At 50.2% G+C, this 17021-nt stretch overlaps 1 protein-coding gene across 4 annotated transcripts; it reads right to left on the bottom strand.

The window, feature by feature from the left end:
* Window positions 1-2359: 2359 nt before the first annotated feature.
* GFI1 (growth factor independent 1 transcriptional repressor) lies at window positions 2360-13224 on the bottom strand. Of its 4 annotated transcripts, XM_019437964.2 has the most exons (8): window positions 13085-13144; window positions 11545-11608; window positions 10530-10736; window positions 10022-10204; window positions 7732-8219; window positions 7490-7627; window positions 6279-6444; window positions 2360-3972 (listed from the first exon to the last, which is right to left on the bottom strand). In XM_019437964.2, exons 3-8 carry the CDS (start codon window positions 10642-10644, stop codon window positions 3794-3796), a joined length of 1269 nt encoding a protein of 422 aa, XP_019293509.2. In that variant the 5' UTR covers window positions 10645-10736; window positions 11545-11608; window positions 13085-13144; the 3' UTR covers window positions 2360-3793. The 4 variants fall into 4 exon arrangements, with proteins under 4 accessions (XP_019293509.2, XP_019293506.2, XP_019293508.2 ...); XM_019437961.2 differs by lacking the exon at window positions 11545-11608 and having other exon boundaries at window positions 13085-13224; XM_019437963.2 differs by lacking the exon at window positions 13085-13144 and having other exon boundaries at window positions 11545-13064.
* Between the last annotated feature and the right edge of the window lie 3797 nt (window positions 13225-17021).

Here is a 17021-nt window from a genome sequence, read left to right as displayed (position 1 = left end):
TTTTAATTTAACAAATGGAATGTTGCTAAAATAAAACCTTTTTAAAAAAACTTTTTACTGTAAAAATAATATAGCAGCAGAGATTTAAACAAATAGTTCTCTAGAAGTGTACAATACAAAGTCACATCCTTTTAGGCCTTCCTCTAAATTCTTTTCTTTCTGTTAAACGACCAGGTTATAAAACAGGCACACAACAAAATGATGTGGGTCAAATCACTATTGCCACCCAATTTTCAAGGGCAATGGCAGTCAAGAATTCGTCTGGGAGAGATACTTTGCTATGCCTTTAATTAAGGTGGGGCTTTTAAAACTCAATTGTTCCATTCGTGTCTCAAATCAATCAGATGAAATTCACCTTTTAGGTGGCCTGAATCCTGATAGCTAGGCACACTTGATAGGTAATTTAATCATCTCTGGTGTAGACGAACGCAACCTGAAATTCGCTAGTGAAAGAGTTGGTCTTCTCTGAGATAGCTGTGCTTTTCCACTTTTATGCAAGAGCTGAGCTTCACCAACTGGCTAGCTGGAGGCGTTATTAAAAATTTAGTGAAAGAAACAAAGGTGTGCTCTGGTGTCTCTTGTTACCCTTTCTACTGTTACTCCAGCAGACAAAAGGCATAGAGCCTGCCTCATGAATAATGTGACATGGAATATTCACAATCTATTTTTAATGGAGGCAAGTAATAACATTAAGAGAGATATTTGCAATCTTCAAATTTCACACAGTAACAGGCGCAGTAATTTGTTTTGATTCTGAACTGAGGATATCAAGATATATTTTTTTCTTAAAAAGGCGTACTGTTAACATCAAAATTACAACTTCTCATTTATAGCAAAAACAAGGATTATGAAAATGGCCCCAGAGTTCTAAATGTCATCAGAGAAGGACAGGACAGATAACTATATTTCAATCAGTCTACTTACCTCTTGACGCCAACTTCTTTACTTTTCAAACCAGTTGGAAATAATCAACCAGTATGCACAGTGAATTCTGTGCGAAGGACATTTTGTGATCTTTATTCCCTGGGAGTTTTGTTTCCCAGGACACTAGGAAGAGGTTTCTGGATGCTGTAACTGTTCAACCATCAGTTCTGGAAAATTATCTTCAACTGCATTATAAACAAATGTAAATTTTGAATGAGAGTAAACTGACATGGAAAGACATGGTGTTGAAAACCAACCAAGCACAGCCAAGGACTGAGATTTAGAGAGACTGGAGAAAAGCAGTCTTGCCCCCTTACCCACCAACTCAGAGAGTGTCCTATGTGTTCAATTGTTTTCCTAAAGTTTCAAGCAATTTATCTTTCCATTGTGCTCTAGAAAGCAGAGCTGGTCAGAGTTAAGCAGAATTTTATTTTCTCTGCTTATTTACCTACTACCTCAGCAAATACCTACTGATCTCCTATTGGTGTGACAGGCACTGTTCTGGGAGCTGAAGATTCAGCAGTGACAAAATAAATAAAGCTCCATAGGACACTGTGCTCACTGCTGTACCCCACCACCTAGAACAGTGCCAGGCACATACTAGGCTCTCAATCAGTATGTGTGAAATTGATTTGAATCGAAATGCACAATCTACTGGTGGTCACCACAGGCCATGCATACCTTGGCTGAGAGATGTTAGAATGAGCACAGGTAGTTGGAATTTAGGCCAGGACCTTATTCTAGTTTCATTTTGTTAAGGACTGATTCATGCAAGAAATTCCCACAGGTGGGATAGAGCCAGAAATAATTCAAATTCCAATTTTACTACCTCTCCCCTGATGCATCTTTATATTTAGACTTGCAGTAGGTGAGGCAACTAACCAATATCATACACTTTCTATCCCCTCCAGTCTCCACAGAATCAAAGCAGTCAGGGTTGGATTAGGATGACAGAACCATATCACCATTTTATGGTCAAGGAAACTGGAATCAGGAAGACCAAAGGAGTTGCCTACGTCACACAGCATGTTGGTGACAGAGCTGTGACTAAGACTCAATTTCTGGACCCAAGGCCTGTGATTTCTTTATTCATATGGGAGCCTTCTGACCTATAAACAAAACAAAACACAAAAAACAAACAAACAAAAACAACCCTGCGGTCCTCAGAAGGATCTATGTACATGGGGACCATCAGGGACTCTATAAGACAAGAGCTTAGTTTTGTATACCTAGTTTTTCTGTTAAGAAAGAAGGATTTTTGAGGTATAGAAGGGAAAAGCATATGAAAATCAGAGCAATTGGATCTTACTCTCTTCTGGATATTGGCTTGTCTGCTTTACTTTTAATACCTCACTATAGCTTCTTGAGGACCAACTCCCACTATGGACTAAAACAAGTCTTTTCCAAATTCCCTACCTAAATGAAAAGCCATAGGTAAGAGTCTCAATACTTTATTAACTTAAAACATCACTCTAATAAATATGTATTAACAAACAAAATGCACTCCAGAAGATCTAAAAACATTTACAAACCTCATCAACGTAAAAATACCACTTTGTGTCCTTCTAGTACACACGGAAGATCACTTCACATGCCTGCTAGCTTAGACATCTTAAAAATATCAGTGTAACAATCAAAAACTGAATATACACACAAATCTTGGAAGTATCTGTTCAGCCTTTTTTGTTTGTTTATGCTTGATAAAATCCAAATGTGTCAGAAAAGAAGGTTCAAGATTCTATTTGTCTTCTCCGAATTCCTTTGGAGGGAAAAATCAGACCCAGCCACTCGGAGGTGCAACTGTTAGCTTTTGAAGGGCAGGGGCAAGGACCATACCTTTAATCTCTGGCTCCCTGATACCTAGGCCTGCAGCCTGTGGTCAACAAACACTTGCTGAGTGAACAGATGGTTTGTTGTCCAGAGGTGCTGCTCTGATGAAGTCTTCACAAGCCTCCTGCAGGAAGGACTCTCCTCTCCTCTCACCACCAAGTGATTTTTTTTCTTCTGCTCCCTCTTGAAACAGGCTGGGGGCGCCTGGGTGGCTCGGTCGGTTGGGCAGCCGACTTTGGCTCAGGTCATGATTTCGTGGTCCGTGAGTTCGAGCCCCGCGTCGGGCTCTGTGTTGACAGCTCAGAGCCTGGAGCCTGTTTCAGATTCTGTGTCTCCCTCTCTCTGACCCTCCCCCATTCATGCTCTGTCTCTGTCTTGGGAATAGATTAATGTTAAAAAAAAAAAAATTAAAAAAAGATGAAACAGGCTGGACAGCGTATTTTGTCATTTCAAAAGTATGAAACTCCTTCCCCAAATCAGTTTCTGAACCATTCTTCAAGTGGGAGAATTGATTCTTCCAAGATTTACAGGCAGCACCCAATAGAAAGGGGTTAACAGACTCCCCAGAAAGAAAAAAAAAAGTAACACTCATTTTTCATTCTAGATAAAAACATTAGCACGTGTCAACCTTGTAAATGGTGATTCCTCCTCTTCCACACAAGTATCTGGGGTAGGTCAGGAGGAGGGAAGAAACCTGAAGGGTTTTCCTGTCTGTGGAGCAGGGCTGGGAATGAGAACTGCAGAGCCCAGGATTTTATCTGAGCCCCTCTTGACTTTTGAGTCTTCCTTCCGGTGTGGGGGAGCCTATTCGGCAAGTTCACAGCCCAGTAAGTTACTTGGTTCCCGCTCTGGGCTGAACTTTGTAAAGGTAATTTATCCCCTCTTGCAGTTCCAGGAAGTAAGGTGGAGGGGCTCACCCTGCTGGGATCTTCGGACTGGCTCCGAGGGCCTGAAATGTCGGAAGTGAATGATAGCAAGTGGGGAGGCTGCCCTCCGTAGTGTTGTGTAATTGCTTGCTGCTTGCAGCCAGCCAGGGCCCTCATTTGAGCCCATGCTGTGTCTCCCGGTGCCGCCTGAGGTCCACCTTCCTCTGGAAGCCCTTCCCACAAAGGTCACAGCCAAAGGGTTTGAAGCCTGTGTGCTTGCGGCTGTGGGTGATGAGGTTGGAGCTCTGGCTGAATGCCTTCCCACACACCTGGCATTTGTGGGGCTTCTCACCTGCAGGGATGGAGGAGGGGAGGAGAGGAAGTATGAGTCTATGATAAAGCTAGAGGGGACTCACTGTGACCCACATGCTCTTAGCAGCAGCTGGCTGCAACGCAGTCTGAGGCCTTTAAGTGACTTGGAGGGTGACGTGTTGCAACTCAAGTCCTGGGAAGTCATGGGTGCACCAGGTGAAAGGGAGACTTTCTGAGTGGGGGTTCCCAGCAAAAGGCCTCAAACCGTTTCCTGCTAAACGGAAACAGAGCAAAGGCCACGTGCCCAGACTCACAGCTGAATCCACCCTGGCAAGGCACCCCTGACTTTAGAAGCAGAGAGCTCCCAGAGCAGATGTTCGATGTGGGGGTGGGGGCCTGTCCTTCAAACCATGTGACTCTGTTCTTATTCAGAGGAAGTTTTCAAATCTGAGTTTCCAAGTGGGCGTTGGTTTGTGTGGACCAGTGAGCCTGTCTTCTTTCTTGCTCTTGAAGGACAATAGAATGTATGTGAAGCACAGACATTTCTCAAAGTCGTATTTTTAAAATCCACATTTGGGTCACAAAGTATTTCTCAAGATGGCTGATCCTTCTATGTTGATTTTACTTTCTTTTTATAAGGATTCTTTATATCCTAGCAAATCTTCACCACAGATTAATAAATAACAAATAAAAAATGTTCGGTCTTTCCCCCCAAACCATGTGCTGTTTAACATTTGGGTAAATGGCATGCATTTTCACATAGCTTCAGCATGGCATTATAGTCAGGGCTTGGTCTTGGAAAAGTGCAACAATAGATGAAGTTTGTTTTTGAGGAGACTTCTATCCCTCTTGCTGTGCCCCTTTCTGTCTTCATGGTTCAGATTTCCTTGATAAGGAAGCACCCATCAAAACTTACCCTATCCCTTTAGGGTCAAACAAATCTGAGAAACAAATTCTAGCTAAGATGTAAATGTTTGATAAGGACTTAATGTTTCATTCAGTCAAGATACTAGTTGCATTTTGGTAAGTGTTTTAAATACTTTTACTCAAAAGGAGTGAGTTACATGGAAATTTCAGACAAGGGATCACGATTAAAATAGGATATTTTTCTGGGTTTTCTGATGGGGGCATCTACACTGCCCAAACATATTTATAAACATCAATGGTCAGTGTTTGGAACACACTGGAATTTGTTTTAAATCAGTATTCATATTCTAGAATAGAACAGCCAGAATTCTGGGTCCCTTGTAAGTGTATTATTTACTATTAAAGAGACTGCACCTGGCATTAAAACTGCCACCTATACACAATCAAAATGTTGCAGAAAGAGTCCAAGATTGGAAGCCAGAGCATTCCATGGCCTCAAGATTTACTCTTAGCCTGGCCTGTGCTAAATCATTGCATCACCCTGAGTTTCAGGATGGCAAGACTACTTTATGGGGTGGCAGTAAGGATCAAAAGAAGGGCTAGATTTGAAAGCAATTTGTAAATAACAAAGTATTATAATAGGTAAAGAATTATCATTGTTATGGCATGAACTTGCTGAAATTTTGAAAAGAGCAATAAGTAAATAGAAGTTTTCTACATCTACCAACCTTCATGACTCTGAAAATACAGTAAACAGTGGTCAAGATAATAGATATTTGAAATCAGGCAGACCTGAATTTAAGTCCTGGCCCTGCCACTTGCTATTGGGGCCCTGGACAGGTTACCTAATCTTTCTGTGCCTCACTTTCCTCATCTCTAAAATGGAGATATGGAATAGTCTCTACCTCCCAGAGTTTTTGTGAGTATAAAATGAGACGATGCATTTAAAAAGTGCTTAGCAGACAGCTCAGTAATATTTACCATTGTTTTTTCCCTCCTCAATCAGGATAAGCTCTTAGATTGCAAAAAAAAAAAAAAAAAAAAAAATGCAGCCAAGAGGCCACACATAAGTCCCTCCCCTAAAAGGCTGGGTGGGAGCTCTGCAGAAAGTCCTCAATCTCTGGAGCTTCACATCTTACCCTGCTCTGAGCAGTTGGAGCAGCAGTTAAACTGCTGGAGGAAAATAGTCTTTGCAAGGATAAAGAGCCTGAGGCTGATCAGTTTAGTGGTTCTTCGGATGCAACCCCAAATCAAGGCCCCTTTGGGGGAGAACGTTGTTTGTAAACAAACTTAAGAGAATCTGCCTGCTTGTTTTCTTGCATACACTGCAGTGATTAACTGCAGTCAATCTGGAAGGTACCGCTCATTCTGCAGCCAGAATATCACAGGAAAGGTGAATTGTATTGGTGGGAAGAACAATGCTCCCCCACTCCAGCCCTCACCAGGTGTTTTTCTACAAGCCAAGGGCCTTCAGCTTACCAGTGTGAATGAAGGTGTGTTTCTTCATGTCTGACTTTTGGTGGAACCTCTTGCCACAGTACTGACAAGGGTAGGGCCGGGTGTCTGAATGGATAAGCAAGTGTGTGGACAGCGTAGATGACCTCTTGAAGCTCTTGCCACAGATCTTACAGTCAAAGCTTCGTTCCTGTGGATAGAAAAATGTGGCATTCCTACTGCAGGCATCTAGGCTGCCATCCTCCTCACCACTAACCCAACCATAAAGTCCCCAGAGCCAGGGCTCTCCTTTTCTTCGGGCTCCCCTTCCACTTAGCCTGCCCCATCATTCTCTCTCCCCGGATTGATTTCCAATCTCTACCTCCTCCACCCCAACCTCTTCCCCTTTAACACTTTTTCTACCCACTTTTCACCCACAACCCTCCACACCCCATGGCAAAAATGTATCCCCACCCTGCTTTTTTGACACCCATTTACAAACACTTCTCCACCCTCCTCAACAGGAGGCTTAGACCTCAGTCAGTTGAGACCACTGCCCCCTCTGGCCAGTGTTGAGAGAGATGGAAGAACACTGCTCTTTTTAGTAAGTCTGTAGGTGAGCATTCTCTTGTCATAGTTACTTGTATACTTAATTGCTTATCTACTCTCTGTCACTGAGCTAAGCTGAAAAATTCTGTGGGGGCATCCTGTCTGGGACCTGATGTGTTACAGGATTTTCACGTGCCTAGCAACTGGAAGTTGGACAACAAATATTAATAAAGGAATGAATGAAAGAACAGCAGGAAAAATATGCTGCTGGATACTCTAAATGAGCTGACATCCCTTTTTTTCATTTGGGAGGGATCAATGCTGATTAAGTGACAACCATTTGGTGATAAGAAGCGAGGCAAAAAACAAACAAACAAACAAAACCCAGAGCTAATAAATCTGATATATCCGCAGCAAGAGTGCATACAAACCCTCCTCAAACCCAAAGTAATGATCAGGATCACCCTCTGGAGGCTTACAATGATGTGACACCAAACTTTGGGGCTGCCTGGAAGCCAGAGCCGGCCACCTTTCCCTACACACCTACATCCGGGCAGAGTGCCTCGGTGGAGGAGACTGAGGGCAGTCCGGGGACGTCCAAGGGAAAAGATGCAAAGCGGAGAGTGGCCGGTACTGCACTGAGAAGCGGAACATCCCCGAAAGTGAACCTGAGCAGGGCCGCGCGCGGCCTCGCGCCCCGCGCTTACCTGCGAGTGCACGGCTTTGTGCTGCTCCAGGCTCACCGCGTGCCCGAAGGTCTTGCCGCACATCTCGCACGCAAAGGGTCTCGTGCCGCTGTGGGACCTGCGCACGTGCACCTCGAGCCCGTGCGGCGTGGAGAACACCTGAGGCGGGTGGGGCCGGGGAGAAGGCCGCTGAGAGGGGCCGAGGGGCGCGGGCCAGGGGCGGGGGCGTGGGGCCAACTAAGCCAAGCGCGCGGGAGCCTCACCTTGCTGCACTTGATGCACTTGTAGGAGTCGCCGCCCAGCAGCAAGCGGGTGCACAGCAGCTCCGACTCCACCTTGACGCCGGCGCCCTTGTCCGCGTGCAGCCCGTGGCCGCGCTCAGAGTACAGCCCGCCGGCCGCCGCCGTCGGCCGCTCGTACAGCCCTGCCGCCGGGGGCCCGAAGTCGCCGTAGAGCCCCAGGCCCGCGCCGCCGGCAACGCCACCTCCTGCGCTGCCTCCCCCGGGCGCCCCGGCCCCTGCGCCGCCCGCAGCCCGCTCCGGGCCGTAGAGCGCCGCGGGGTGGCCTGGCTCCGGGGCGCGCTCGCAGAAGAGGCCCAGGCCCGCGCCGCGCTCCAGGGCCGCGCACGGCCGGTAACTGTGCACCAAGTGCCGCAGGTCAGAACCCGCTAGGCCGCTCCACGAGTATGGCTTGAAGGGCAGGGGGAAGGGTTGGGCTTCGTCCAGCGACGGGCACACCGACTTCTCTGAGGCTGTGGAGGCACAAGGGGGCGTCCGGTCAGGCTTCAGACGGCGGGGCGGAGGCCGCCCAGCGGCATCTGCCAGCTGCCCAGCACTGGTGGAGTACTCCGTGCGCCAGGCGCCGCGGTAGGTGCCCTGACGCCCCCAGAGTAAAACGCGGACCGGGTCTCTGGGACCTCGAGGATCACTGCAGGCGGCAGGGCAGCAAACGGATAATTAAAATGGCATAGGTCGAGGAGATGGGTAAATTTAGTGCCAGGGCAGCGGAAACGCACGACGTTAGGAGGGTCTTTTCTGGTGGGACCGGAGCAACTCGCGGTGCCACGAAAACAAGCGCGCCACGCCGTCTGCGCTGATAACTACTCTGAGCTGAGCTGAGCAGGAGAAGGCGGCCCCCCTTAGGGCCCGACAGCGCTCCTGCGCAGACTGCCCAGCGCCCAGCGCCAGCACTCTCCCGGCCCCTACAGATTCCCACTCGTCTTTTTTTCTTTCCGGGATCGATAAGGAAGGAGGGAGAGGACAAACAAAATGCAGCCCGGCCTACCGAAGACATCTGTCTGGGAAAAAAACGGGGAAGTATTAACATTCCTAACAATTCCTTCAATACCCAGTGCAAGTTGCAAAGGGACAGCGGGAGAAGCTTTGGAGCTTGAAATGCCTGCCACAATACTCCCCATTCTCATTCTTGTCATTGCTTGATGGTGAAAAACCTCCACATTTCTCAGAGAAGAATTGACAAGGTTTAGCCACCATCTGCCAGTGCCATAGCTTTCCCACATTCGAGGCCTCTGTGCCGCTGCCCAACGTGAATTCTGCTAAAACCAGACACCCAATGTATCCTTTCCCTATTTGCATACGGATTTACAAATCTGTTCCCACACTGCACACTCCAGGCTAGCGGCTTTAATGAGAGGATGGACCCCAAGATTCCCGCGGAGAGATTGCGGCGGCATCCCGTCTTGGAGGGCGGTGTCCTGCACAGCCATGAAGAATCATCGGGTTGCAGGCTCCCAGACACATTCGCTGCAGCCATGGCTTTAACCAGGTCAACGCACTGAGGAATGGGGTTGGGACTATCTTTTAAAACTAGTAAAGGCAATCTGGAAATAACAGGCACTTGGCAGAATGCAGCTAATGTGTGTTCTCCTTCCCTGATCAGAACCCACGACTCGCTCCCACCCAAAGTGCACAAAACTTTGCGCAAAACTCCATTGCTGTCTGGAAATGTAGCCAACCGACTGGTCTCTAAGGCTGGGCCGGCCAACCCCGCCGAACGAAAAATCAAACAGGCCCCCAATCCGCGCCTGCAAAAACTCAGAGGAGGGCAGAGATTTTCGTCCCCACCCGTCCCTCCCGCTTAGCGCCCAGCTCTGCCAGGCCCGATGCTTGCGGGAGCCAGAGGAATTTTTAAAGACTGCCCAGGTTTCCGTTTGAGACTCCAGCGTCTGGATTTGGGGATCCTAGCTCTTTCTAAGCAGTCAACTGATCAGAAAACGAAATGTCGAGGTTGCTGCCTGTCGAGACGGCTCATTTATTTTCTCTCACCCACCATCTCCGCCAAACGAACGTTAGAGATTAACAACCCGGGTCCCGCCGCCTCGGATCCAAGCAACAGACCCCGCAAACAGGCTGACGCAGTCCCAGAAAAGCCAGATGCCTCCCCTACGGGCTCCTTACCCCACGAACAAGCGCTCTCCTGTCGGAAAGACCCTCCGCCATCCATTTAGCATCTCTGAACCCAAAGCTGAGTTAGTTTACTTTTCACCGTGGGAACCCTGCTGCTCCGGCCCCAGAGCTCCCAACCGGCTCCTACCTGGAGACACAGAGGGCGACGGAGGCCTCCAGAAATCCTCAAACTCTGAGCTCCGGTCGCAGACGCTGCCCTCACAGCTGCCCGGAGATGCGGAGGCTCTGTCAGGGGCCTCAGTCATCTGTGAGTCGGGGGACAAACGACCCCGGGGCTCTGTCTTCGCCCCTCCTGCGCTCGAGGTGCTGTCTGCGGAGAGGAGGCAGGATAGGAGCTCAGGCTGAGCCCTGAATGGGGCCAATGGTTCTGAAGTGGCGCCTCCCCAACCCGTGGCACCCGGGCGTCCTCTTTTTTTCCCAGACCTGGCCGGGAACCCTTCCGGATCCGAGGACCGGAGCAAAGAGGCCGTGGCACCTAGGCGACGAGGCCGGAAGGGACCCGGACGGTTGGAAACAAAAAAGGCAGCAAAGGAGGCTTTAGGTTCGCCCTTCCCGGCTCCTTTGGGGATGGTGTGTCAGGGCGCACAATCTACGTCCCTGGGAGCAGCCCCTCCCGGTCCGCGCGCGCCCCGCACCTGCTCCGCCTGGCGCCAGTACGTTCTCCAGGCGGAGGGAATAGTCGGGTCCCGGGGAGCGCGGCTGGTGGTAACTGTGAGCCTTCTTGCTCTTGACAAGGAACGAACGCGGCATGGTGGTCCGGCGCGCTCCCCACTCCGCTGCCTGGAGCCGCCGTCAGCCCACTGTTACTTCGAGTTCTTGCTCTGCCCCAGTCAGGCGGAGACCTGCGAAAGGAGAAGAACCCGGTGGAAACGCGGGTCCGCACGCTCCTGGGCCGGGGACTGGGGAGCCGGGTGGAAAGAGAGCTTCAGCCGGGGAGGAGCGAGGGAGGCCTGCGGGAGGAGGGGCTTGGCCCCGCTGCGCCGCGCTCACCAGGTGGCACTCGGACAGGTGGCGCGAGCCCGCCGCCGCCGCCACAGCTCAGCGGTAAAACCCGTCCTGGGGCTGAGGCTCAGGCCACTTCCTTCTGTTCGGCCCACACCCCTTGGCCCCTCCCCTTTCCTAGCAAAACTCGCTCCGTCAAACTCTCCGGAGAGCCGATGTCCCCAACTGGCCAGTTACCCCAACTCGACCACTCATTTGCCTGCCTGGCCTAGTTTTCGGGCTGGGGAGTAGAGCAGCGACGGGCTGATCACTCCAGGGCCGAGGAATCGGGGACCAGGAAGGGGCTACAAGCCAAGCACTCCAAGAACCCGCTACAAACCGGAGGCGGGTGGTGGGAGAGGAGGGGCGCACTAGGCTGGCCGAGCAGAGGTTGGGAGAGAGCAGCAGAGGGGCTGAGAGCAGCAGAGGCTGGAGAAGGAAGGCAGAAGAGAAGAGGAACAGGAAGGTGGCGGGAGGGGAGATGGCAGAGGACTGACCCCGGCCCCGGGTGGAACTCGCATACCCGTGATCTCCCTCGCTCCTCACTCGTGCCTCAAGCGAGGAAAAGGTTGGCCTGGAGACCCGAGTGCGGCGGGGGCAAGCAGGGTCTGGGGCGAGACCTAACCTCGGAAACCAAGTCCTGGGAAAAGCATTTTTCGTTCTGCTCACCGAAAACCTTGCCTAGGGGAAGTCGAGCCCGACTTGTGCGCGATGGCTGTGAACTGCCCGGCGTCTGTAGTCCGCGGAGAAACAACAGATTATACAACGCGGAGAGTGCAGGGTGCGCTGCCACGGCCAGTGCGCGGGGTCCAGGCGCGGGCCTGGGAGGGAGCTAGCTGCCCGCCGCGCCGCTCTCATTAACCCCCAATCAGTTCACCTAATCCCGGGGTCGAAACCTGAGCCCGGCGGTGAGGCGGGGCAGAGCCTCCAGCTCCGCTTGGGGCTGCTCGGGGGCGGAACCAGGCAGGCAAGGAGGTCTAGAGAACTCGAAATTTGCCTTCCTCTCGGAGTGAAGGCGATGGGCGCCGCGTTCACCTGGGAGCTGCAGGCTCTTGGGGGTACAGCAGCTCTCCATGGTCTAGGCTAGTTCAGTAACAAGGGTGCTGGGGGACCACAGGCGGGGACAAGGATCTCGTCCTTGGCCTTCGCGCGTCTTAGGCTGCCAGACTAGGAGCTACGCGGCTCTCAGAGCAGGATGCAGGACAATTAGACTACCTGTTGGCGCTCCGAGCTGAAAACGAGTTCTCAGGGACTCGTTCCCTAGAGGGCATCCCACGTCCCACTGTGGAGTGGGGACAGGCTTGGGAGAAGAGTCGTCTGGGACGTCTATCGGAATCCCAAGGGACCTTTCCGGAGTCCTAAGAGCCAGAAGGCCCCTGGGAGTGAGGGTGCCACCCGCCACGGTCTGAGTCCACCCCTAGGATCGGGACTTCAGGAGGCTTGGGGGTGCTGGGGCTGCCCTAGGGCGCAGTCCTGCTACCACAGTTTTCCCTGGGCCTCTGCGTGAGCCGCCACTTCGGCCTTATAGACACCACAAACGCAAAAACGAATTCCTTAGGCAGCCATGAAACTCAGAGGTAAAGGAAAAATGGGGCGAAACGGTCTTGAGGGCCCTGCTGAGGCTTGGGTCTGCGTCGGCGCGAGGTCGGTCGGAGGAGGTGGGGAGGCAGGCGGAATTGTCAGCGCGGGCGCAGAGCCTGCGCCGGCTGGGACCGCGCGGGATGAGGCGAGCACAGAGGCGGCCTCTCCACCCAGGCGGAGCCCCGCTCCTCTCTCGCATGCCGGGTTGGCCCTACCCGACCCTGGGAGAATGGAGTGGGTTGGGTAGTAGGGACGAGGGCTGAGCGCGTGGGAAGGCGACCTCGCGCAGCAGCTGGCGGCGGGAGGGCGGGGCGGCCCCCTGAGCGCACGCGGGCCAGGGCCTCTCTTCACCGTCTGGGCCTGGGAAGGCGGGAGTGGAGGCACGGAGGGGCAGCCTCCTGATCGCAGTTGCCACCGCCTCCCCACCAGATGTTTCCTTCCCGGATGAATCCTGCTCCCCTGCGCCAAATCCCCTGCGGATAGGGTTCTCGGGGCTCCCGCACAGTGGCCAGCTGCAGGCGGGAACCCGGCAGCGCCCTCTGGTCGCCCCCGCAGTGGCAGTGCCGCGTTAGTCCCCGCGGCCGCCCCCACCAGGGGGGCAGGCGCAGAACTGGCGCAGCGGACCTACCTGCGGGGTCAGGGCACCGGCACTGCGCTCCGAGTTTTCAAACTGAGTTGCTTTCGGGAGAGACTGCGTTGTCTCTCTCTCTCTCTCTCTCTCTTTTTTTAATCTCCTTCCGAGCTCAGCCCCCAAAACCACAAGCTTCACTTCCTGAGCGTTAAGGAGTAGCTCTCTTAGTCCTCTCAGACCTGCCCCCCAACCCTCAGTCTGGGCGCGCTCCTTTGCGCAAGGGGCTAGGAGGCGGACCCGGGGCCTGGCCTTTCCAGCCGCCCTCCCAGGAGGTCCTCAGCGTTTTTGCTCTGTGGGGCTGCGGAGGATGGGGAGGCCCGGAGAGCCCAACACCCAGGCACTAGAAATGATTCAAAAGAAAATGAACCATTATTGGCTCTCGGGAGACTTCCGCAGCGAGAAGAAGTCACAGATTCAGGACACAGATTGAGTGGAGCGCCGGGGAGTGGGAGCGCCTAGCTCCAACGAGGCCTCCCCGCCCCTCTGCCCCGGGACACCTCCACCCCCACCCCGCCGCCTATTTGGGCTGGCCACCCCCGGGTTGAGGCCGTGAATCACCGGCCGACGCTGCCGCCGGCCTGGAGCGCGGCGAGTGGCCGCGGCGTCCGCAGAGCGAAACCTGCCCCTCTGCCCCGAAATAGCTTGTTGTGGAAACACTTCGGGATAAATACGCCCAACGAAGCTGAAAATACCTTGACACCCAATCCGAGAGGTTTGCTCATTTCCCTTCGGATTTAGGTAATGGTTAAATTTGGAAAAGGTGGGCGAGCGTCGAGCCCCCGGCGGAGAGGGCGCTGGCGGCGCGTCCCGCGGGCGCCCGGCTAGGCTGGCGGGCGCGCCCTCCCCACGCATGCTCCCCCACGCTCTGCCCGGTACCCTCCGCCCGCGGCTAATTTCCGGTGGTCGGAGCTGCGAAATTAAAGACTGCGCGGGAGGGAGCGCGCGGGGGCAGCGGCGGAGGCGGCGACGGCGGCGGCTCGGCTGACCCCGCCCCGCCCCGGCCCGCCAGGGAGAGCCGCACGTCGGGCACCTGGTCCTGAGAAGAGCAATACAGCGCCATAAAAGCGCCACCCCGATGAGTATGGAAAAAGTAAATCTTCACTCGGATTGTGTTTTCCTTGAGTGTAGGCACTGGATCTTCACTCTTAGGTCCCTGATAGGCTCTTAAGAGACGTCTGTGGACTGAGTAAATGATGAAAGGAGTTAAGAATTCTATTAATAGAACAGGGGAAAATGTAAACTTCACCCATAAATAAATGCAGCAACTTCCAACGCTAGATGTCTGCCATGATCCATAGAGTGTGGCCTGTTGTGTATGTTTAAACCTAAACCCTTTCCTGACGGGGGTGGATGTCGTAATTACGTTACTTTCCTAAGTGAATTGAGCTAGATTTTGATCACAACTTCCTGCGCAGTACGTCTCCAGTGTCAGATACCGGGAGAAGGGAGTGTTGCTCCTCAGTTCTTGCAAAATAATGTACCATATTTTAAATTAAGCCAAAATTGTCATGGAAAAGTAAGGTCCTTGTAGCCCTTTGCATAGAGAGAGATGGTTGTGTGTGTGTGTGTGTGTGTTTAATGATTTTTAATTTGCTTTGTAAACCCAAAGATGTGCAGAAAATATTTGGTTACCATGGCAGTAGTTCAAGCATGCTTTAATAGATCAGACATTTTCTATAGCAGTGGTCCTACATCTACTGTGTGCCAGGTGCTGGACTAGATACACCTTTTAATAGCCTGCCTAGCTATTCTCCTTACACTACTGTTCATTTGTTCAACACGCCTTTCCTTATAATTGGTTAGCACCCAGAGGTAAGCAATCTTAATCAGAAGGATTACAAATATTGAATAAACTGAAGGGAAAGTAAGTAATTTTGTATGTATGCTTTTAATTCTTGTATTCTTTGTCCTGGCCTAATGTATAAACATCTAAAAGCGGGCCACAATAAATCTTTCCGTTATTCCTTCCATCCTATGCAACAGTAGAAAAAGGCAAATTTTTAAAAGAAAATTATAAGTGGAACAAAAGGAAATTTATTATCAACCAAGTTCTAGAGAAATGGCTGAACCATTTCCTTTGCACACGAGCAAGTTCAAAGTCAAAATTTCTTGAAAAGGCACTGTGACTGTTTAGTACTTTAGTTGAATGCTGCTCAGAAAACATGGGGGAGGCTATGAAGGGGACAAATAATCACCTTGTACAGTATCACTTGAGAATAAACCCCTTTCATTAAGATTAAATCTAGTCATCTTGCTTAGCTTGCCATTCACATCCTCTCAATTTGTAAAATAAAACTGAGGACTGGAACAGGGACACCCAGAGAAAGGCAAGCAGGAGGGAGATGGCATAGAATTTCTCTTTATAATTTAAAAATTTTTGAACCATATGTATGTGTTACCGATTCAAATAAGTACGCATAAAAATATTTGACCAGAGAGATCAGGTCATTTCCTAGATGTATAGTGTCAAAATGTAACTCCCACACTTAGGGGGAACAGAGGAGAAAAGTAAGAAGTGGGGCACCCAGAGAGGTTAAGAAACTTGCAGCTAAGAAGAGCCAGCACTGGAAATGATGATACAATGAACTTGACTTCCCACTACTTCAAACTACCTCTCATTCACCACTAAATAGAGAATGAAGAGAACAAGACACCTTCGCCCCCAAAGTGCACGTTTTTAAAAGCTGGAAAGAATCCTTCCTCCAGTGTGCTCCTCTGGAACTGAAATAGATCTAATGGTAAGCAGAAGGTAGGCTTGGAGCATAATTTTCTATAATACTGGTTTTCTAAAAAGAGGATGTTAAATGTACATTTTTGTCAGTAATTTATTAATTGTTATTAAATAATAATAATAGTAATATATCTGTAGATGCTAAATAACAAATGGCGTTCTTCATATCACAAACATTTCCAAGTCCTGGCCAGCAGCCCATTTATTTCAAGCAGCATCTCATAGAACAGAATTCCCCTACAACAAAAGATTTCAGACAAAAAAAACCAACAAACCGTAACAAGGTATTACTAGTTTCTTGTTTATGTTTTCACAAAGCTTTACATTTACCATTTCTGTTCTATTTGGGGTAGGCATAGGAAGAGTGGGGATCCTGAAATCGCAGAGAAGGGCAATGCCCCCATTTCCAGCATACTTTTCTGTAATTTTTGCCTCATTTGATGTTCACGGCAATGCTGCCAGGAGGGGAAAGAGTCCAGGCTTTCTACAGACAATCACTGGTGGAAATGAGTCTCTGTTCTGCCAATTACTAGCCCTGTGACCTCGGGCAAGTTAACTGGACTCTCCCAGCCTCAGCTTCTCCCCTGTAAAGTCAGAATAACTACTTACCTTGCAAGCCCATGGAGCAGCCCTTTGATTTTCACTTTGAACAAGTTCGTCTGAGCACCTAGAATGGAAGCATTCTCCCAGTAAGAGTGTCCTAAGTTTAACCTTCTTGTTCCATGTCCTGCTTCAATTTATTTAACTTTGCATAAGTAAACTTCATTATAGTCATTTGCAGGGACTTGGATTTTTTTTTTTTAAATCAAAGAGCAGAGGAGAATGAATCGGATCAATTTTCATTTGTAGATATTTTATAGATCTATTTAGGGGACGTTAAGTGAATAACTGTTTCAGGACTTAGTTTGCCCATCTTTAAAACGGGAGATGCCTCCCATGTGTCAAATACTATGATCTATTGGGCAAGAGTAGCTATGGAAGACATAATGACAGTAAAATCAATAAACACGTAAAAAAAATTACAGGATGGGACTGGGCATGAAGCTCCGTCATAAGCTAGACAAGAGATTTGGTGTATAAGAAGGTGATGATTTATTTTTTAACTCCATTTTTTTTTACTATAAATTAAAATTCATATAATTTAATAAAGAAAAAAAAAGAAGAAACCCCAGTAAAACAACATTCCAGTATTTTTGCTCTGCT

The sequence above is a fragment of the Panthera pardus genome, unplaced genomic scaffold (assembly GCF_024362965.1).
Source record: "Panthera pardus isolate Hobbes unplaced genomic scaffold, ASM2436296v1 HiC_scaffold_11, whole genome shotgun sequence".
NCBI lineage: Eukaryota > Metazoa > Chordata > Mammalia > Carnivora > Felidae > Panthera > Panthera pardus.
The sequence above is the reverse complement of the archived record's forward strand: the minus strand, read 5'-3'. Positions and strand labels throughout refer to the sequence as shown.